Source organism: Athene cunicularia (genome assembly GCF_003259725.1).
Source record: "Athene cunicularia isolate RWA chromosome 5 unlocalized genomic scaffold, athCun1 chr5_part1, whole genome shotgun sequence".
NCBI lineage: Eukaryota > Metazoa > Chordata > Aves > Strigiformes > Strigidae > Athene > Athene cunicularia.
The window spans coordinates 39,961,620-39,983,740 of NW_020799101.1; the positions used below are offsets into that span (position 1 = coordinate 39,961,620).

Sequence of the window (22,121 nt, forward strand, 5' to 3'; positions counted from 1 at the left end):
GGGCCGGGCTGGGCCGGGCCGTCGCCGCTCCCTGGGGTGCTGGGGCCGGGGCGAGGGCTAAGCCGCCCCGGTGGGGCCGGAGCAGCATGGGAGGGGTTGAGGCGAGGAGACCGGGGTCTGTAGCGGGTCATTGCTGGCTGCGCCCCTTGCCGAGAGTCCTGCTGGCTCGCCTCCGCTTCTCTTGGGCTCCTCGTCCTGGCTGTTTGCCTGCTGTATTAGGCTTTATTCCCCACCTCCCGGCTGCAAACCTGACGCTAAGCCTTCGGCCTGTAACCCGGCTTAGTTTGTCCTGGGGATTAAACCCTGCTGGGTTAGGGGAGATGGATTTCTTGTATCAGCATCTAGAGTCACAGCAGAGGAGTCAAGTCTCTAAATGAAACAAATGTTTCCAAAAAAAGAAAACAAAACTGTAATGTTGACAGCAAGTCAGCGCTGGTAGATGCCACTAAAATCACAGCTAGTCTCCATGGAGAATCTTCTTGCACTACTGAGCCCTGAAAGAGGCAAAATGTGGAAAGTACGCAATTTTCCCACTTAGATTTAACTAGATTCGTTGCATTATTTCTACCTTCAAACTGCTATAACAAAGGCACCTTAAGCATGGTAAATCTTTTAAGTTCTAGGTTTTAGTTATGAGATGAAAACGCAGCAATGAAACGGTTCAGTATATTGCAATGCTCGTAGTGTTGAAGACAGTACACGTAAAGTGACTTTACATTTGCTTTATCACAGAGACTTTGGATTGAAGTTCAGTAGTGCAGAATAACAGAGAAACTGGCTGAGGCTATCGCTCCAACTCTGTACGCCTGACAGAACTGTTAGAATGGGAAATAGTGCATTAAAAGCCCACCTGGAGACAGCACAGAAAACTGGTGTGTTTCAGCTAACGGGAAAGGGACTTACAGAGGTAATGTAATTGTAGGGAAAACGTGGCTGTTTGTTTGTGTGGCTGGCACTTTTGAAGAGAAATTCCCACCTCATTGTCCTAATGGACTGTACATATGTATTTGTTATAAACTGTGATGGATAATATTATGTCAATATTTTTTTCCTTTTTGCAGAGGAGATGTATGCTTGCACTGACTTCAGATTGAGGATTTATCTGTCAGGGCACATGTATGCTTATGAGTTTATGCTTTAGAGTGCATATGTGTTCAAGAAGTACTAGTTATGATGTTGTCCTTTTTAAAAGAAAGGGCTGTAAACTTGAGGGAAAACCCATAAATTTTATAACCGTATTGTTAACTGGAAAGATACTGCACAATTTGTCACGTGTACATACTTATGCTCTATTTAATTGTAGTCATGTGAATAGTCTGTACAGGCTGTTCACTGGGCTGCAAGCATCTTGAAGTTTACTATATCAGAAATTGTCTTGACTTTGATTCAACTGCAGGAGAACATAGAATGTCCTGGAACCATACATCAAGTAACACAGGATAATCCAAATTCACAGGATGGCCAAAATAACTCTATAATGCAGTAATTTTCCAAGACTTTTCTCAAGTATCTTCTTCCACTATCCTATCTTCTCTTTTCCCTTTTCCTCTGCCAGACTAAAGGAGAATCGAAACCACTGGCCTGTTGACTAGGTCTTGCTGATGGTGATTGTCAGGTTTTTCACGTTTTTTTTCAGTTCAGTGCCAAGTGGGGATTAAAGTGGTACAGGATGTTAATAAGGAAAATGGCTTACATAATTATTTTAAAAGGAAAGCAAGAGAAAAATATCCCAATCCTACTCTGCTAAGATATAATAGAGTTGTTAACTACTTGTAGAGTATTTTAAAATGACAGGCATGTTTAAGACAAACACACAAGAGGACTAAAACATAAAGGAGCTTGTGTCATGGTATACTTCCTTCTCCCTTTTTAATTTAAGTTCTTTGGATAAAAATCTACTCTTCCTAGATGTTAGACTGTCCCCTTTATATCCCTCTTCCCTTCCTCAGATGAAAAAGTATTTTTAAAAATACATATTAAGCAAATTTGCCAACTTAGTTGCACACTGTAGTGACTGGACATGGTGATACATATGACAGTATGTCACAGTGATACAAATTTCAATTAGAATTTTAAGCTGTGTAACTGGAACATTCAAAATCATATCCAATATGCTGTATCTTTTTTTTTCCTCCATAGTTTCCTGAAGATCTGCAGAAGCTAACAAGCAACTTAAGGACAATAGACTTGTCGAACAACAAAATAGAGCTCTTGCCACCACTCATTGGAAAATTTTCCTTTTTGAAGAGCCTTGTTCTAAACAACAACAAACTGAGTATGCCTGTTAAATAATATCTCCACAGATTTTAAAAATAATAACCTGACTGCTCTTATCCGAAACTAAATGTAATGATTTAACTCTCACAGGATATAAATGGGGAGTTTAGTTACCTAAACTGAAATCTTTGAAATTCATGTAGATAAAAAAAAAAAAAACAAACCATAAATTTTTCAAAACTAGTTGCCAACTTAGTTGTATTATCAGTTTTATAATGACATGTAAGTACTTAAAACCATTTAACCTTTCTTTGCTGTGACTTGTCTGATCTGAAGGTTTAACCGTGTTAGATGGTTTAGTACAGTTGAGGAACACCTTCAAAGGGCTGCAGCAGACCTGAAGCTGTGAATTGTCTGGTACTTCAAATGTCATAGAATACGCCAGCAAAGTGGTTAGTAAGGAGTGTAACTGAAAGGCTAAAAGCCTCTCAGGGTAGTGTTTTCAGCTTCTGACTGGAAGATTTGCCCTGTCTGCAGACAGTTTTTAAGATGCTTATGGAAGATGGTTAAAAAGCATGTCTTGTCAGTGGGTTTAAGTTTCTGTGCCTTCACTGGAAAATGGGGAGGAATCCTTTGAGAAATTACTGTAACATAGCACTGTTTTCCATGCAGAAGCTTATTTGAATGAAATGGGTATGAATGCTTACTGCTCTTTGTTTAGGTCATCTCTCTGTTCTGTCACTTATTTCTAGCTGCTTTACCTGAGGAGCTGTGTAAACTGAAAAAACTGGAAACACTACACTTGAATGGCAATCACTTGAGGCAGCTACCAGCTGCATTTGGACAACTTTCAGCTCTCAAAACCCTGAGCCTTTCTGGAAACCAGCTTCGCACTGTGCCTACACAGCTCTCCGGTCTTCGCCACTTGGATGTGGTAGATCTTTCCAAAAACCAGATCCAAAATGTTCCCGACACTGTTGGAGAATTACAGGCTATCGAACTCAATTTGAATCAGAATCAGGTCTGATAACTGAGATATTATGGGCTCGTAGATTTAGGACATGGTTTATCTTGGACTTAGTATATCCACAGAACATAAACTGAGACCATCAAAATTTATAGCTAAAAGACATATCCTGGACACAACAGAAATGAGGGATCATAAGTACCGTTTATGTACTGATACATCTAACTGACTGATTTGACTAACAAATCCTGAATTTAGACATAAAAAAATTATTTGAACAGTTCTTGAGGAGGAATCTGATAAACAGATGTGTAGGTTGCCTGTCATCATGGAAGAAAAAAAAGTTACTTGCATTTTTGATCATTATTATTGTTGCTTGTACATTTTTGTTAAGTAGTTACTGCTAATGTAATTGTTCCATATTAGTCTGAAACAAATCACTTAATTGTGCATCATTAACATTTTAATCCCGCTTTTCTGTGTTACTTTCTTTCTACCAGATTTCCCAGATCTCAGTGCAGATCTCCCACTGTCCACGCCTCAAAGTCTTGCGTTTAGAAGAAAACTGCCTAGAACTCAGCATGCTTCCTCAGAGTATCCTCAGTGATTCCCAGATCTCACTGCTTGCAGTAGAAGGCAACCTCTTTGAAATCAAGAAACTCAGAGAACTAGAAGGTTACGACAAGGTTGGTGTCCTTTTGGTTTTTTGTCTTTTTTCTAAAGAAGCTCCTGGTGAAGTCCTTACCCAGTACCTCCTTAGAATACTAAGCTTTTGTGCTAGTGAATAAAAGCACAGTCTGTTGGTATTGTTTTTGGTACTGGATTTGTATCTAATTTCTGAAAATACCTTCAAGAGTTCTTCAAAGGTGAACTTTCTCATAGGATTCAGGATCAGTGTTCTTTCATCAGCATCTTTTGAAGGGCAGTTGATGATGACAGGTCCATCTCTTCACTTTGATGAGACAAAAAATAATGGATCTTTCCTGTTATGCAGCATTCTTAACTGTTTAACATTAGTTCATCCTGTTCAGCGTTGTGAGGACTTTCTTTCTAGAGCATTGATCTAAATTACAGCAAACGGTGGAAAATTTTGGGAGGTTTTTTTAATTAAATGGTAATGTCTGGGAGGTGAAAATATGCAGAGTGCTTTTGAGTCTGAGAGCAGAAGCTTAGCTGCTTTTAGTATTAATGAATCTTGTATTAATTTACAAATCTTAGATTATTTTTTTTTTTCTTTGTAGTACATGGAACGATTTACAGCTACAAAGAAGAAGTTTGCATGATCATTATTTTCATCCTGTGTATTCCCTGTAAGAAGAGTCAGTGATTGAAGCACCTGGTTTACTGACTTAAACCAAGACGGATGAAGGAGATGATCAGAGTGCTCCTTCTCTGGTAGTCTGATACGGTCTGTTAAGGCCACATTGAATACACTTGAACTAGAGAATATGGGTATTGAACTGATGAACCTGTCCAGGGGCCAGTTTTGATTTTTATGCCACTGTAGCTTTTAACACAATACACGTTCTCCTTTGTTGCGGCTTGTTCTTTCACAGAGAAAGGGAATGAGCGTTTCAGTGTTGCCAGTTCCATTTTGTCAGGAAGCTGGCTGTTGATTTGTAAGAGGATCATTTCTTCTGGAAACATTTTTCCATGCTAGCACATGGAAGTGCTACCACCAAAGCAGATCTGAAACATTGTGTGTCTTGCAGTAAACACTATCCTACAGGGAACTTCTACAGATGAGGTTTTAGTTTATAACTTGTATAAGTTTTTTATGAAGAACAAATAGTTGTGGCTATTTTATTACCTGCTTCTGGTAAAGAAATCACAGTTTGAGCATCATTCATATTTTACTGTAAAGACTTTTCCTTTCCCATAAGCAAGAATTGCACTACAGTCCACTTCTGCTCAAGCACTATCAAATAAAAGAGGTTCATCTTCAATGTATTCAGTAAAAATGTATATTGCCAGAAAATACAATATCCTTGCACTGATTCCTTGTGTACAGAGCAATGCTGAAGGTTTTAGTCGCCAGCCTACTGCTGCTGCCTTATTACCAAAAGCACCTAGAAAGAGCTAAAAATGTATGCAATTATGTAAACTTATACTGAAAAGGAAAATGTACTTGTTTATTTTAGTAAATAATTTTCAAAAAAAATCAGTTCAAGTTTATTTGGTGTAACTGCTGCTGTTGTCATTTTAATGACAAGTACTAAGCAATCCCTAAAAGCTATCACTTAGGTACTTGGTTCCATTAGTTGTTGGTAACAGTTATGCTTCTGCTGCTTTGAGAAAGCAGAGGATTGGAGTATGTAAACCCTTCAGTAGTAATTCAGATAATACGTACTACAGGCTCAAACAGTGAAGTAGGAGCTGTACTATGTACACATCTTGGCAAGATAAGCATAGATGCATCTATGGCTGAACTGTCTTACATTAACAGGTTCCTATACTTAAGCTTTCCTACACTAGACAGGAAAGGCATGTACAGCAAACTCCTTAAAAGGTGTATGTGTAACCATCAAACATACTCAACATCTTACACCACCTGCAGTTAAAAAAATGTGACCTCTGTGCCAATTTTTTTTCCTCAGTGTAACAGCTATAATCAAGACTAACAATAAGTGGTTCTTTTATAAGATGCTCAGAAGATGTATCCAGTTCCCTGACCCTGTGCTGTCTGATTTGAAGTCTTACATAGTAATACCTATTATTTAGGGAACATCAGCTCCTTATTCAAAGGATGAAGACAATCCCTCATTAAACAGGGAACTAGTTTCACTTAAGAACCCCCATTCCCGGTGTTACTTTATGGAAAAACTACTAGCTTCCTAAGTAGCAGCTGACAGCAGGCAATGCTGACGAGGCTACTTCAAGGAGAGAAATGCTTTAAGAACACCTGTATATTACCATAATGCAAGGCTCCATATAGTCAGGAATCCATTCAGCTTCATTCTAACAGACTCCACAGATTATGACATGCAAATCCAGCAGTGAATAGTTTAAAGCCACTGGCCTTGTTTTGAATTTCCTTCTAGTTGATAGCTAAATCCTCTTTAAAGCATTAGCTTTTTCTAGAGATGAGCCATATATGAGACATCCACAGAACAAAGCCCCTCAGTTAGCAAATTCCCCCTTTGCATTCAGCAGCTCTAACAACTACAAAGGAGTGTACTTGGCCATGGTGTGCTCTGGAGGGCTTTTTTGAATTTGTTTTTTCTGAGGGTTTTTGTGGTGGTTTTTGGTGTGTGTGTGTGTGTGTGTGTGTGTGTGGATTTGTTTTTTTTTTTTACTGGAAATATCTGCTCAGACATGCTGCTTCTCTCATTTAACATTTGCTTATCAGGATTCTTTTGTCAAGTCAACACAGCTGTGTTAGAGTAGATCAGGGCATTTGAAAACAATGCAGTTAGCACTGCTATAAAAAAAAAAAAAAAATCACTGCTTTTGGAAGCATTTGATAAAGTCAATCAACATTTCTCTTCCTGATCACCTAGTACATTTAGAAACCTTACAACTAATTGTTAGGCTCCTTTGCTACCTTGAAGTTATGACAGCTATCAAAAATTTTGTAAAGTGAAATACCAAATAGTGCTTTGTCCTGGATTAATCAAATTTGTTCCAGAATGGAGGAATACTATTTGTTTAAAAAAAAAAAATTTGGCTGATACCCTCACCTTTTTTAACATCACAGCAATAACTAAGTTGCTTAGTAACACTGTTCTGTGTATTTCAGCACTATGTAATCTATTGGTAGTTTTATACTGAGTTTCTCAGTTTTTCCTTCTCACCACCCCCACTGTACAAGTGACACTGTAAACCAATTCCATGTACAATTACACTTGCAGCTTTTTAGTTCTGGAATTATTGAGGTAGGAAATGTTACTCTAGTTAAATATAAACAAGGGTTCCTTCACCACAGACGCCTTTTAAATACCTTGAGGCCACAGACCACTTAAGAATTCAACATTTAAAGCACTAGACTGCATCAAATATTTATTTCAGTTTTCTCATGAAGGGTCTTCAGATTTGGAGAGAAGGGGAAATAAATTAATCTGTTAGCGTGCACCTATTACAATATTTTTATTACAACCATTCCATATGAAATTAATAGCATCAACATTCTTCTTGCTCAAATGGCCCATTTTATGATATTTCAACATGCTAATTCTGAATTTGATGCCAATTTTTACATTAAAATTTGATGAAAAGTTTTTACAATTCTTCTTATCTCCCCCATTGTTTGTCTGTGTTCGGTCACCATACATTTTTGTTAATGGGTCCAGGGCCACCACTTGGAGGAACAGACTTCAGCCCCATCATGGCCAGTGGGTTAAAAAAAAGTCTTTGAGAGAAAAACCACCTAGTTAAAGTGGATCCCACAAACTACACTAGCACCAAATATACTAGTGTGCCAGGGCACATGGGAGGTGGGGTGTGAGTAAGAGAGGAGCATTGAGGGGAGGGGGCTGTGGGAAAAGGAGGTGCAGCACTTGCCACAGGCTAGACCAAAAGCTTCTGGGCTGGATGTTCCCCACCACTGCTTTAAGCCTTGGCAGACCCCCTGTGACAATATTGCAGCCCCCCAGGGGCCCACAGGCCACAGGTTGAGAACCACTGGTATAAATCATTCATCTATTTTTAGACCTGTATCACTTGCTCTCCAGTTTTCCACTGCAGTAAGATGCCCTTTTCATCCATCTAGTCAATCAACATTTAGATAGCACATTACTGTTCCAAGTGCACCAAAGGTTTATTAGCTACTACTTGCATTGTGTAAACAGCAAGCTGACTCACTATACAGCTTTCCGTGGAAAGTTCTGCAAATTGCCACACAAGCAGCATGTACTGCAGTTCATACTATAGCTACCCCAATGAGTCTTAATTCATCTTTCATCAAGGGGTAGGTTAGCTTCAATTTACCAGTTATCATTTAAGTGTACCCTTGGGACAGGTGCTGCATGCTCAGAACAGTTACATATGCAGACTGTCCCTAATTTTTGTTTTCTAGTCACTGGTAGAAATGCAGTATCAGAAATACTTATTCCAAGACATTCCAATACATGCTATTCTCTTTTGCAGCTCAAAACTGCTGCAAGTCAACACAAGTCTGTACTTCCCTCTCATGTCCTCCCTGCTAAAACCATTCTGAGGCTCTAGTATCACAGAAAATAGAATTTAAATTGCTTCACAAATGAAACTGCACTGGGGGTAGGTTAAATTACTAGATTTCACCTACTGGACTAGTATCTCTTACTGATACTTGACCGGAGAGTTTACGTTATTTTACTTCCTTTATCATCACAAAGTATAGTCAGTCCCATGTCAAATCACAGTCCTTCAAAGAAGAGATGGACACGTTTTATAGTTTGAAGTTAGGTGATGCTGATTATGCAGGGCTGAAAACTAGCATGTTAAAGATCACAATATTCCTCTCTTCTCAACCACACCCATTCCTTTGTTAGCATTAGGATTACCATTTCTGTGAAATAAAAATAGAAGTGAAACTTCCTAGTTGCATAGTAGCAACTAGTTCTGCCAAGTTTTTCAAGGACAGGAAACAAAGACATTTCTATGATAAAATAGTTTTAAACCACATTCAGTTATAAAAGTATGTATTTTCTGTGCACAATATATAGTTTAACAATCAAAAGCAGAAACTGTAAACCATTCTTAATAGCATTCGGAAATACAAAGATGTACAAGTGTTGATTCCATTCCACAGATACAGAAATTAAGCATCTATTCTATAGACAACAGTAAGACAATCCAAGCAGCAGACTGTTGTTTACTAACAAAGGCACCAACTCCCTTACGGATTTGGCCCTTGCTGCATCAGAAAATAGTATTGATATTCTAACACTCAAGAGTCTCAAATTATTTCCTTATGTGGCATTCATCACAATATTATGATTCTGATAATACGAATCACAGCATTCTCTCAGCCAACATGCTATTTTGTTGTTAGAGCTCAGGGAAGTCAAGAACATGGACTTGTAATGGCAAGGGAGAAAAGCATTCCAATGTTTGGAATGTCCAGATGCTACAGAGCAGGTTTGCACTGTTGTAAGCTGAATAACTGCTTTAGTCTTCCGTTCCAGGAGACGACCATAATTAAACAACATATAATTTGCTTTCACAACCAGCAGCAAATACTACTTCAGTTAACCTGGAGTTTGTAAGACAAAAAAAAAAAACCCAACATACAAATCCCCTATGCTTTCCCATGCAAGTGGTTGGTAGAAATTTATTATGTAATGTTCTTAAAAGTACTTCTTTGCTACTTCTGTTTAAGCACATAAATGGGGTAGCTTTTAAAATTAATTAGCTTCCCACCAATTAATGGAAGCCAGACAGAAGCCACCACACACTACTGAAGTATGAAGTCCCCTAAAAAACAAAGAACTTTACCTTATTCACATAAAACAGGCTACCACTGGCCTATTTATCCCATGCAGCAGCTCCATCCTTTGGTCAGGCTTGTTTGAGGTTTTTTCCTTTAAATACCAAGTTGTACTGGGATCAATGTGAGAATATACCAGTAATAATGACTATGTTTCTCTTCAAAAGACACAAGAGTTACCACTGTTTATCTTGCATTTCAGCAGATCAGTGTCATCTCTCTAGCCCTGAAATTCATTATTACACAAGATATTTCATTATTATACAGGATACTTGTGACATGCCCTTTCAAAAAACACACCCCATTATACTATTAGTTTTAATTATTCCTCCAATGTAAGATTTTTGCCATCCAACAGTGAGTATCACGTTAGTGCAACACATCATTTTCACCTTTAAAACAGACATATTGCTGGGTGGCATTAAACAGGTCACTTGCAATTTACTTCCCAAAAAAACTATTCAAGAAAATCCTGGGAATAAATTACAGTAAGACCAAAATATTTTTCTTCATAGGAAGAGATCTTTACCTCACCTGGTCAGAAACTCCTCTATTCTGCAACAGAACAGGAACATTTTAGTTGCAAGCAACTTGGATAAAATATTTCCAATTGCCAGTCCTAAAGTCTGCAATAACAAACCAGTCAGGAATCTATTTAGAACTAGTTTATTTAGAACTAGCATACAGCTTTTAAATAGGTATTTCTTCCTCTAGACTTGTGACAAACTTCATAATAAGCTTCTGTCTTCAGTAGGTTTAAGAAGCTTGTCCTGAAGTCACTGCTGAGAGCAAACCCTGCACCACATCTCAGTCATTATTTTGCACTGGAGAGGGACATAAACTGAACCCCAGTGAAAACTGGCCAAGGCAGCATCTGATATGGTACATCAAAGCTGCATGTTCTTCTGCCCAGTTTCTTCCAGTTAGGATGCATCATTCAAATACTTAAAAGTTACCTTTTAGATGAGGGGCATAAAATTTTCCAAATAAATATATTGAGAGAGTGTGTTATTTCCTTCTACTCACATGTGCATGGGGTTTAGATCAGGTCTATATACACGCAACATTATTAGAACAATGCAGCAGTCACGACCTCCAAACCAATGTTGATTTACAGTAAAGAAATGGAAACCTGTATATCCCTCCCGTTACCTTTACATTGAAGTTCATGTGGTTAGGAAGTGTTTCAAAGCCCTCAATCCACAAGTAGTTAGTAGTGGCTCTCAACTCTGTAATCCACAAACTCAACCCCAAACCAATCATGTGGTTTGGATTGTGAAACTATGGTTAGCCTGCTAGATACACAACAACTCAGACAATATTCACCAAGTCCCTGTTTTAGTGAAGACACTCAACTTATGAGGTATTTCAAACAGTGCAAAGTGCCCTCTCCAACTTTCCACAACTGTGAATTCAGGTTACCCTGCTTGTTCATCTTCAATATTTTGGGTGCAGGAAAAAGAAAAAAAGAGACTGGGAGGGGGAATAAAACATGCAAGAAGATTCTCAAGCCCTAACACTTTTAGCCCTGAGCAATTGAAAGAAAGTGAAGGCAGATGAGTAGGAGGAGTTATGTTGGCTGCTTTCTTGGAGTCAAAGCCACATTTACATGAAGCAATCAATAAAAGAAAAATTAATCCCTATAGAAAGGGTACTGCTTCATTTTTCCCAGACCCTCTTATTTCAGGATAGGAGAAGTTTCACAGATCCATGAATACGGTGGCGTGCAGCTGGAGAGACACTGTCATTGATTGAATAATGACAGCAGGCTTTAATTGTCAATTAGTTTCTTGGCTCTGATGTTGGCTTGCTCAATGCGTTCCCTGTTTGTATCAGCCTGAAAGAGAAATTCATAGGTCATTTGCACACTTCATGCAAAACAGTTTAAACTGACATGAACTTCTGAATAATTATCATCATTGTGGCAGACAGAGGGGAGCAACTTTTATAAGCTGGAAGTAATTTTTTTACTTCCCCCCTAGCCAGCATCTGCTGTCAATTTTAGCAGAAACAGAATCAAGAAATAGCTTTTTGCCTTCAGTTGACCCTCAAAACGTACAGCAGCTTGCCTCAGCCAGTCATGAGGAGTATTTATGGAACAAGGGCATAAAAACTCCCTCTCTCCAAGTGTTTAGACTTCTTAAGGACCTCCACAGAGCAGCTTTTATTGCTATAGTCTAGAAATAATAGTCAAAACTGGAGGTGACCTATGGGCATAAAGTTGGAATTATTTTGCTTAGTGAAAATCCCTGTTTTTCATCCACACACCCTCCAGCGTCCTAGTGTCATAATAGTATGGTATCTGTAAGAAAAGCATTTTAATGGTTTTACTATTATAAGGCATCAAAAGTCAGCCACAGCATCTAGGCTGAACAAGTGTCAAAATACACTTTTACTGAAAGTTATAATAAGGAGCTTTAAAATAATTCCCTGATTATCTGGCCTGCACTGGAGATTACGGAGGGGTAATAAGCACAAAACTAGCCTCTGCCCTCACCATGAGGAGCAGAACTCCTGAGAAGTTCTACCTGTGCCAAATATTTGCCATTTCACACATTTACACTGCCATGGGCTGGAAAGAGAACACTGGCAATTCAAGCCCTTTCCTCCTGTTCTTTCCTTCCTCTGCACTTTGGGTCAAGGTTTGGGGAAGAGCAGAAACCTACCAGAGAAGTGAGAGACTAACGTGTTAACACCACTTTGGAAACACATTGCTACTAGATCTTTTTCTAAGAAAAAGCCACTAACTTTTATTAGGTGTTTATTCAGATTATGAGTCCTGGATAACAGTCAAGCCTACATACTTCCCAGGTGAGCTGCAATTAAAAAAAATTAAAAACCAAAGCATCACCTCTATTCTGAAGTTAAGCTTATTACTGCTTTTTATATGATGCTATCCTTTGGAGATTTACCCTCAACATTTTCATTTGGTTTCCACACTGTTCACTAGATTTAAAAGCAGAAAAGGATTGATTTAAATATCCTGAGACAGACTGCCAGTCTCAAAACCAGGAATTGCACTTCCATTTTTATTGCTGTTTGATAAACCAATTCTAGCTTGTTTACATGATATTAATAGTAAGACTTGATCAGCAAGATTATTCAGGCAACTAAAACAGCATCCAGCCAAAATGGTGCTTAAGACTACCAGAAACACTACTGCTAAACACAGTAATTCCCACCTGGAGTTTATCTGACCAGGCAATTTTCAGTTCACTTTATAAGCTCATTTTAAATGCCAATTAAGTTTTCTAGTGTTCTTTAAAACGTTTGACTTGATAACCTCCTCAGATCTGCAGTTTCAGGGAATAGGGAAAGAGAATTCAGGCATTCTCCATAAGATCATGATGACTTGCCTTACTAAGTTAATACCCCTGAGTTAATAGACAAAATTAAGATGCTAACATAGATACAAACAGCATTTATGTCTTATTAGCTATTTGAGAAAATGCCATTCCTCTTGCTTTTAACCCTACTGGGCATTTCAGTGATACCTTTAACTTCCCATTTTGTCTTAATTCTATAATTTTACAGTAATTAGTGTTCACTTCTGCTTTTTAAAATCTTTAATATACACTATTCATTAAAGCTTTCATTTCCTTTCTTAACCAGGATGCCTGTAAAAGAACTTCCATTCATTTCAGAATATGAGGATTTCTAAAATATGGCTAACTTCCTCCTAAATTGCCCCCTGAAAGAAACCCCCCCAAAACGTATTTATATGTGTTTCATCTGTTTTGGGAAGTTAATCTGTAAAGCAATTAAATTAAAAAGCATTACTGGCTATGACTCACTTCATGCACAGAGGAAGGCATGTCACCCTGTGCACCTACAAAACCTGCTGTTCTACAGTCTTCCCAGCCCCAATATTAACCTGTCCACAAGAATTAGGGCAATGTATTACCTGTGTTTTATTTCACATTGTGATTCTAGTGACTTTAAGAACTCCAGAAAAATCCTGCTGCTGTTAAAAATACCAATTCCCTGCCACATACAAGGTGCCCTGCAAGCAACAACCCCCACTTATACCTTTAATAAATGCCCTTTTGATCCAATCAAGTTTAGCTGTTTTCAGAGCAAGTAGTGACCTGTGCTGTATTTTTAGGCTTCCTGACACTCTGAAGCATTTTATTTTTCAGCTACATACCCAAACAACAAGATATATCCCTTGTTCAAATCACTGCAACTTAGAGGATGGTATATATCTTAATGTGTATTTACTACAAATACAGGTAGAGAGGACCATTAGCCCATTCCCTATAACTTCTCAGTTACAACCTCTAAGCTGAAGGTGGAGAACACTTCTGACACTTACCTTTACATTTATTCGGTCTATTTGTTTATTCTGGGCATCAATCTCATTGCCCATATCCAAAGCCATGTTTTTCAAATTCCCAAGAATGTTTCCTACTTGAGCAAGATTTTCATCCATTTCATCTTCTCTGGCATCATTTGTTATCCTGTTCAAATAATTAAGACAATGTTTCCAAGAAGGAAGAACTTGCTTTTCCCTACCCTAAATATAGTTCACAAGAAATTTGTCGCAGTTATCTGGCAGGCAATGTATTCAAATCAAGGTATGGCTTTCCCCTTTTAAAACCCCATGTATTCCAAGCAAGCAACCCACCACAATAAGGTGCTAAGCTAGCTGCTATTACAAAAATAGCCTTACAATTGAAAGTAACAGCTACCAGAGGAAGTTAAAGACTTGAGTTTGTCTCAAATAGGCTTTATGACAATGAAAGTCCTTGATATTTTTAACAGTCCCCTCAATAACTGAGCACTAAGCTCTATAGTCCTCACGTCCAGAAACAGATAATACCACCACTATGAAAGCAGTAAGAGTGTGAGATGAGCACTATAATACTGAAAGCACAGGTGTCTGCCATCTCCTCTCCAAGCAGTAGTAAAAAAAAACTTACTAATTAGCAACTTCAGCTAAAATACATCTGAAAACTGCTGACAACAGGTAACTTAAGATTTCTGGATGTGAAACTGAGAAATATGAAGCAGCAAACCTTGTAATATATCCACCACTTGGTCCTCCAGAAGTCTGAGGTCGCTGCTGATTTAAGCTTCTCGGTTGCATGGAAATCACATGATCCACTGAGTTTTCCGTTCCATCTCCCCAGGTTGCTCTGTATGACTTGCTAGTCTCAAAGTTCTTTGTCCTACTCCATAAAAATAAGAAATCTGAACTGCTACATCAGAAATATGGCTTCCTGACTGAAGTTCTGTATTAATCAGGATTTTCAGAAACATCTGCGTAGTGCCTGAGATTATACTTTGTATAGACAAAGCCTTGTCTATACAATACAGTTCCTTATACTGGGATAGTACAAACACAACTGAGTTACTCTAGGGACAGTGATTAATTCAGTCTTAAGCTTTAACACAAGCACAGTAATTTCCTTACAGTAAGAAAATTTACCAGAGGGGAAGCTTATGACAGTAACAGGAAATCTTACACCATCATAAGATAAACTTGCATTTACATCAGGAGTTGGTCTGGAGTCAGAATTAGTTACTTCTCAGGGAAGAAATGGGGATGAAGGAAAACACTCCCTCAAATGCAAATAGCTATGCCACGCAAGAAAGCCATTAATCTGTGGGTTTTTAATCAAACATTTTCTGTTGTCAAGTCTTTCTTTTAAAGTTAATGTTTCTCAGGTTCATTCTGATTATAAAATAACAGCAACCATGTTTAAATAGCTCCTTCATTCTACAATTCAATTGTACTAATTCCATTAAAGCAACAAACCAACTTACCATTACACTTTTACCACATAATTCAGAAGAGGAAAACAATTAAAGAAAGTATACCGTCATAAAGAAATCTCACAAATCTTAGACTGGATATCAGGAAGCATTTCTTTACAGAATGGGTTGTTGGGCATTGTAATGGGCTGCCCAGGGAGGTGGTGGAGTCCCCACCCCTGGAGGGGTTTAAGAGTAGAGTCAACATAGCACAGAGGGATCTGGTGTATTTGGGAACTATCAGTGTTAGGTCAATGGTTGGACTGGATGATCTACAAGGTCTTTCCCAGACTTGACGATTCCGTGAAATCAGACCAACAAAAGCAAGAAGGGAAGACAATATAACAGAAAAATAACTGATCTGAATTGATATCAGTTCTCATGAACGCTAAAGAACATATTTTGTGAAGAATATTCTCATGTTCACCTTGTTTGCTGGCATTTTCACATTTAAACTAGGTAATCCTGACTCCACTGCCACTTTTCTGCTTCTTTAAAAGCCTGTGAAGGGAAATCCATAGCATCTTTCAGTATACCTAACTTTACAATTACAGGTAACTAATTTCTTTGTCTATAGTGCCTTTCAGTAGTCCAGATGTTTCACATTTGAAGAGGTGTGGAATTAGCAGTAATGAAGGATTCCCCTCATTTTTCTGGCATTTATGTAATTGAAATGGGAAACTATTTCATAGGTCAGACCCTATGAAAAGTAATCAAGTATGAACACATCAAGGGGAAGAAATGGAATAAGTTCTCAGTTCATAATGAAACTGTTGCACACAGCAGAACTCTAAAGAAACCTCGAACAGTCAATTCTAGGTCCTTGTGCATACACATAGGCTTAGAAAACTCTAGGTTTACTGCAACTAGATTAAGCATTATATTTTAATCTCATTCACACTAAAGCCACAACAGCAGGAGAGCTTTGTATGCTCAGCTTCTGGATTAGCAAAGTCTTAGGTGCCAGAGGTAACTGAGGAACTTGAACAAATGCAAGCAGCCTGAAAACTATTTGCATATCTGAAGCAGACAGCTAGAAACAGATTTTTTTACTCAGACTAAGCATAGTTAAGAACAAAGCTTCTCAACACCTGATTTAAGAGATTTTTTTTTTTTTAATTAGCATACATGCACTTTTCTCATGTTTTATTTCTGTAAGAGTAAGGCAACTTACACTACCCATCAAACCAGCAAGGGCTCAAGCAGTTGTTCCCACATTTCCACAGCAGCCAATACACTGAACAGTAATGGACACTGTCTATTCACAGTTTTACAATACATCACAGCAACAAGGAGACCTGCATGCAGACATCATGCACATGCAAGCACAGATCCAATGGAAGCATCACTTCACACATAGTTAAATACACATCTGCACTAAGACTGACCTTGTCCTAAAATCCGCTTTCACCAGTTAAGTGAATACAGCTTCTTATCCTAGTCTTCATTTTTAGAAAGCAAGCAGTGTTAGGAGAGAATGGAGAAGAAAGAATAGTAAAGACCAGCAAACAGGTTATTAATTGTTATTAGTACATAGATTAGTGTACTGCCAGTATTTTGTGTTTTCACAGAGCTTTTATAAACAATCTAAACCTAAGAGAAATGAGAAAAGCAGTATTTAATTCAGCAAGTGTTCTGATGTAGCTTCATGAAAAAAACATTCAGTTTCATCACCCTCTACTTACCTAGTAGATTTTTCTACACATTACTGCCCACTTTGGTACAGGACTCTTTCTTTTATTGTTAACTGTCTATTTGGAGTGCCACAAGAGTTCATAAATTCTGAGCTTGTTCAGTGTCAAAAAGCTGCTTAGCTTCAGTGAACTAAGACCATCAACTACAGAAAACAAAGACTTGAGTGTGGCAAAATGCTCAGAGTCCATCAGCTTGATAAAACTAATATAAAGCAGTAAATGCATCCTATCCAGAGGTCAGCACAGAGCCATCTGCCTTTTCGAGGTACTAAAGCTTTAAGACTTTCAGCCTTAGAAGCCACATTCATATCCATCCTAAACAATCCTCAAAGTATTATTCTGTTGGATAATCAGACTCTGCTACTCTAAGGAAATTCTACCTAAATTACTGCAACCTCTCAGGTGAATTATAAGGTCTTTTTGCTCATGCTAAAGAGCTAAAAATGAACATACACACTATTCACTTCAGTGATCACACTCTTAAAATAACTAATTTCTCATTCTCTTGAATGAACTATGATCACATCCAATTAATACAAATCAATTTGATCATTTGCTGCTTACAGAATAAACTAGCACACCTCCAGAAAATAAATACCGTTTTCCTTGTAATACTGACTTCCAAACATTGTTTAGGCTGTTTAGAAGTACAAATCAAGCACCATACAAAAGATTAGATTACTCTTAACTGACTTGGATATGGTAGCCATAACAACTGTGTTACAAAGGTACTGTGAAGCATGTCTGGAAGAATTTATGTAGTCACTAGTGAAACATTAAAACTTTTACACCAGTATCTGTTTTCCTACTCTCGTCTTTCCTAAAGCATGAACATTTTTTAAAAGCCTAAAGAACCACTATTGCTCTCCTTTTCCAAAACAGACGTTTTCTTGCGTTTTAAGTTATTACAAAAGTACTTCTGTGAAAAAATGACTTTTGGAGTCAAGTTTCTAACAGACTAGCACTTACATACAGCTATCTGCAGTCCAGTTTGGTCTCGTGTAGGGATATTGGTAGTATTCTACTAAATATAAGCTTTAAGGAGATTAGGGCACAATTGTGCAGGATGTTATACAGCAGCTATATTTACAGTGAAAGAGGGCACAATATATGGTTAGATGCAAATAAGCTTTAGCTACTCTCAGGTAATTTCAAGAGGGTTCACCTCTACAAACCAAACCAGTCAACCTTCATAGAGATTCCGCATTTTTTAATTAGCTCTTTCATTAGAGATCATATTCTAGAACTTCAGACCCAGGTACCAATTTAACTCACCTATTACAAGGACAGACACAGAGACCACAGCATTTGTTGAGCTCTGTCAGTGTCTTCTCAGCTTCTCTCATATCCTTATTTATCTGGTCCATGCCTTCTTCTATGCGATTTAATTGATCTAGAAGAGAAACAAGTGACCTGAATAAATATGTACTGGGAGAAGGTGGGGATGGGATATGAACATTTCTTTCAAGCAGGAATATACATTTATTCTATCTTTATATCAAGGCTAACGCTTTGCTTCTTTCCTGCCTTCTGGGATATTTTTTTTTTTAAGAAAGGTTAAGTGATAATTTTTGTTTATTACATTAAAAATATTTTCCCTGTTCTTAGAGCAGCACTTGAGTTGCTGCTTTTACAATAAATGCAGTTACATTCATGCTATGGTGGCAAGTAAGGGCTCCTGTAGCAGAACTGTATCACACTAAGTAACATGGTCTCTCAACTACTTTAAAATTTCTTAAATACTACAAGCATGGGAATAGCCAATTATTAAATCTCATTGTCACATAGGTAGTCTTTAATAAACCTTTAACTTTTGAATGATAATCCTTTGTCTTACAGTCATAAAACTGATTTTTATTGTTAGAGAAGAAAAAGGAAGAACTCACCTCCCTGTTCATCCAGCATGGCAATAGTTTTGATGCCAACATCCTGGGACTGCAAGAAGAAATTTATTTGCAGATATAAAACCAGATTTCAATACAGCAGTGCAAAATCACAAGGTCTCTGTAGTAAATTTGATAAGCCAACCAAATTCATATCAAAACACTGTGCTAGGAGTAACTTCTGTAGCAAAGCTATGCTAAATTTTAAATTAGATCCTATGTCAGTCTGATAATAATCTCAGCTGTTAACACTATCTCTATTAGAGGGTTTTTTTGTGAGGTTTTTCTACATTACAACAAGATAAAATTTACTATAAGACTCAGACTGAACTATGACAACGCCAAAATAAAAAGTAAACTTAGCTGTGCCTTGTTTTGAAAAGTGGCATTTAGTTCATTCTTTATCCCTATGCCCTTCAATAGAGCTGACAAGGCCTTTAGTCCTGGAAGCCAGAATAAAAGAAAGCAAGACAAAGCCTGTAAAGTCATTCTTGAGAATTCAGCAGAAGAGATCAGAAAGAAAATAGCCCATCACTAGTTTTAGAACCAAGCAAAATAAATCAGCAGGGAGAAATACACCACAGCACAGCTCTTTGCTGGCTCAGATTCTTGATTCCAGGATGCAAGCTGCACCCATGCTTTACTGTAAACTGGCAGTATAGAACTGTCTATGGAAGGAGCTATTTTAACTTCCATGAATCACCAAATTACAATACTAAGAGAAATTAATGTTGTCTCATTAAATGTTCTTAACAGTTGTGGTTTTTAGAGGTATTCATTAGGTTATGCTGATTCAAATGCCTCACTGATAAGAGTAGTATCTTCAGTTCCACAGTAGCCTGATACTGTATGGACAGTGATACAATCTCTAAAGCAGTAGTGACCAAACACTTTGTGGTCCTTATTCACTGGATTATTTTTTAGTGTTCTCACACTGACAATAAATTGCCTCAAGTCTTCAGCACTAAAAGTCTGGGCATTAGCTTTGAAAGGCATTACTGCTTAGTCTCTTGGATTCTCATTTATCTTTGGCATATCCAAGTATAGCAAAATTAACAAGGCTTAACTGGTTCAGCAAGACAAGTCTACCAGATCTGACTATCAGCCATTTTATCTTACTTTCAACCAATTGTTTTCTGAATTTTCAGTATCACACAAGCTTTCAGTCCTTTTTACAATGGGGCACGCAAGCCTTAAGTGTAGAACAGATGCCTCGTACAATGCCACCCAGATAAACCAGAAACACAGATTGTTTCAAGTAATGTATAAGGGTGTTAAGAGTTTCATCACTATACTTAACTAACTTTAAAGTTAAAACTGATGTACAGATTGTAAAGTGTACTACTTTTGTTTAGAACCAAAACCAGCCCTACCCTCTATAACCCCACCCTCCTCAAAGCAGGACATTTTCACACTGTTCATAGCCAAAATGAGCTAAAAGACAAATGAAAGATGTTATGAGAGGCAAGTGATACAGCAGCTAAATGCAGAACTGATCATCACAGAAAACTTTTTATGATCTATCTGTAGCATTTGGAGATTAGACCATTTTACTTAGAAGGAAAACAAGTAAAAAGGATATTGATCCTTCTGTGTTCCGAAATAATGTGAAAAACATTAGGTTTAAGTCATTCCAACTCTACTACTGAATTAAAGAAGCAGCTTGTAATAATGAAGTGTGTCAAAAAACTTTAAGACAAAGAAGTGATCAAGATCACTTTGATAGTCAACATCATGATTCTTATACTTAAATTAAGAAATACCCAGGGAATTCAAAAGCTTTTCCTTACCTCAATAGCCAGGCCAAGAATCCTCCTTGTGCTTTCCAAAGACTAGAAAAAGAATTTTAAAATGAGTGCATTAGCACTAAGTATGTATCAGTGTCTGAACGTCTTCTTTACCAGTTAATTACAGTAAGGCAACTAGTATACAAAGGTCCATCAGCCTGTCCATATGTAATACACATTACAACAGTCATAGTGGCAGCATACTAGAGATTTTTTTCAGTAGCTATCAAACTCTTATTTTTAGTACTTGCTGGTACTTTGCTTATCCCATTGGAAAGTCATTATAAAAAATATTCAAATCAATTTTAGTTAAAAAAAGTCATAAAGTATCAACATGACTACAAACACTGTAAGTACCCAGACTGCACTGTCTCAGTAATCAGGACTCGGTGCTCAGTCAAGAAGGTGACTTCACAATTCAGAAGTTTAAATTCATTCTTACTTTTAGGAGTAGTCTTCACTCCAGTATTTACCAAGTAACATGAGTTTGAAACATTCACCTATACTCTTGTAGAATCACTACCCTAAACTGACTTTATTCTTAGAAGATATTGTAATCTTGGCAGATAAATAGTGTAATCCCAGATGGCTTCTTATAATATTTACCTCATCAGTGACCTGGTTGGCCTTCAGCTGAATTTCTTCAGGTGATAGTTCAGCCATGATGAGGAACTATTACTTCCAAGTAATCACGTTAAACTTCCCCCCTGTAATAAGAGATATCAGTTAAGCATCAGAACTATCCTTTTATCGGTATTTTGAGTTGAAACTGGAAAACCGTTCAGAGAATGAAAGCCCCTACATTTCATTCTGCATAGTACACCTGGTTAAGACAAGGCACTACAAATTATTCAACCAATATGACATAACTGAGGAGCTAAAAGAAATGCAGGAACAATCAGTGTTAGAAATAAGTTGCCTTTCTAAGACTTGGCTTCCTAAACGTGGGGTTTTCTTTGTTTTGTGTTAGCTTTTTAAAAATTCTATCTATTGTTAGTTTAATGAAAAAAAAAATAATCAGGAAATAGTCTTAAAATAAAAAGCTTCTCCATACTGGCAAGGCACATTGGTTTACCCAGTAATCCAGAGACAAATCAAGGCATTTAAATTACTAGCAAAAACTAAGTGTTCTTCCCCTTCCTTTTGAAGGATTTCAACAGAGAAGTCAGAAGGGGAAACATTTTCAGATCAAGCATGACCTAAAACGATTCCAAGCAGCACTCTAGACATTGTTATGGTATGGTGCATCCCTCAAATGCAAAAGGATTCGCAGAAGTTTTTAATGCTATGTCTGCAACTCTAGCAAAGGTTTTCAAATCGACCTTTCTCATAAAGATAGAATCAAGATTTTCATAACTGAAATCCCAACACACCAGAATTTAACTTTTGCTATAAGCAGGAGATATATTT

General features: G+C 37.6%; 2 protein-coding genes across 2 annotated transcripts; one reads left to right on the forward strand and one right to left on the reverse strand.

Annotated features, from left to right (window-relative positions):
• The first annotated feature begins 730 nt into the window (after positions 1–730).
• Positions 731–5,345, forward strand: LRRC57 (leucine rich repeat containing 57). Its single transcript, XM_026849895.1, has 5 exons — positions 731–907; positions 2,140–2,275; positions 2,970–3,238; positions 3,685–3,870; positions 4,426–5,345. Exons 1-5 carry the CDS (start codon positions 824–826, stop codon positions 4,465–4,467), a joined length of 717 nt encoding a protein of 238 aa, XP_026705696.1. The 5' UTR covers positions 731–823; the 3' UTR covers positions 4,468–5,345.
• A 3,806-nt stretch (positions 5,346–9,151) lies between these two features.
• SNAP23 (synaptosome associated protein 23) lies at positions 9,152–21,488 on the reverse strand. The gene is made up of 7 exons (XM_026849920.1): positions 21,318–21,488; positions 20,715–20,756; positions 18,928–18,976; positions 18,317–18,434; positions 14,609–14,761; positions 13,906–14,050; positions 9,152–11,427 (listed from the first exon to the last, which is right to left on the reverse strand). Exons 1-7 carry the CDS (start codon positions 21,372–21,374, stop codon positions 11,362–11,364), a joined length of 630 nt encoding a protein of 209 aa, XP_026705721.1. The 5' UTR covers positions 21,375–21,488; the 3' UTR covers positions 9,152–11,361.
• Between the last annotated feature and the right edge of the window lie 633 nt (positions 21,489–22,121).

What these genes read in the sequence shown, in the direction of transcription:
- LRRC57 (XM_026849895.1), top strand. Translation starts at nt 824, where the DNA reads ATGGGAAATAGTGCATTAAAAGCCCACCTGGAGACAGCACAGAAAACT. An exon ending in TCTAAACAACAACAAACTGA is followed by an intron (nt 2,276 to 2,969) that starts GTATGCCTGTTA and finishes ACTTATTTCTAG; the next exon opens with CTGCTTTACCTGAGGAGCTG. An exon ending in TCAATTTGAATCAGAATCAG is followed by an intron (nt 3,239 to 3,684) that starts GTCTGATAACTG and finishes TCTTTCTACCAG; the next exon opens with ATTTCCCAGATCTCAGTGCA.
- SNAP23 (XM_026849920.1), bottom strand. Translation starts at nt 21,374, where the DNA reads ATGGCTGAACTATCACCTGAAGAAATTCAGCTGAAGGCCAACCAGGTC. An exon ending in CCAACCAGGTCACTGATGAG is followed by an intron (nt 20,757 to 21,317) that starts GTAAATATTATA and finishes TTCTTTTTCTAG; the next exon opens with TCTTTGGAAAGCACAAGGAG. An exon ending in CATGCTGGATGAACAGGGAG is followed by an intron (nt 18,435 to 18,927) that starts GTGAGTTCTTCC and finishes TTTCTCTTCTAG; the next exon opens with ATCAATTAAATCGCATAGAA.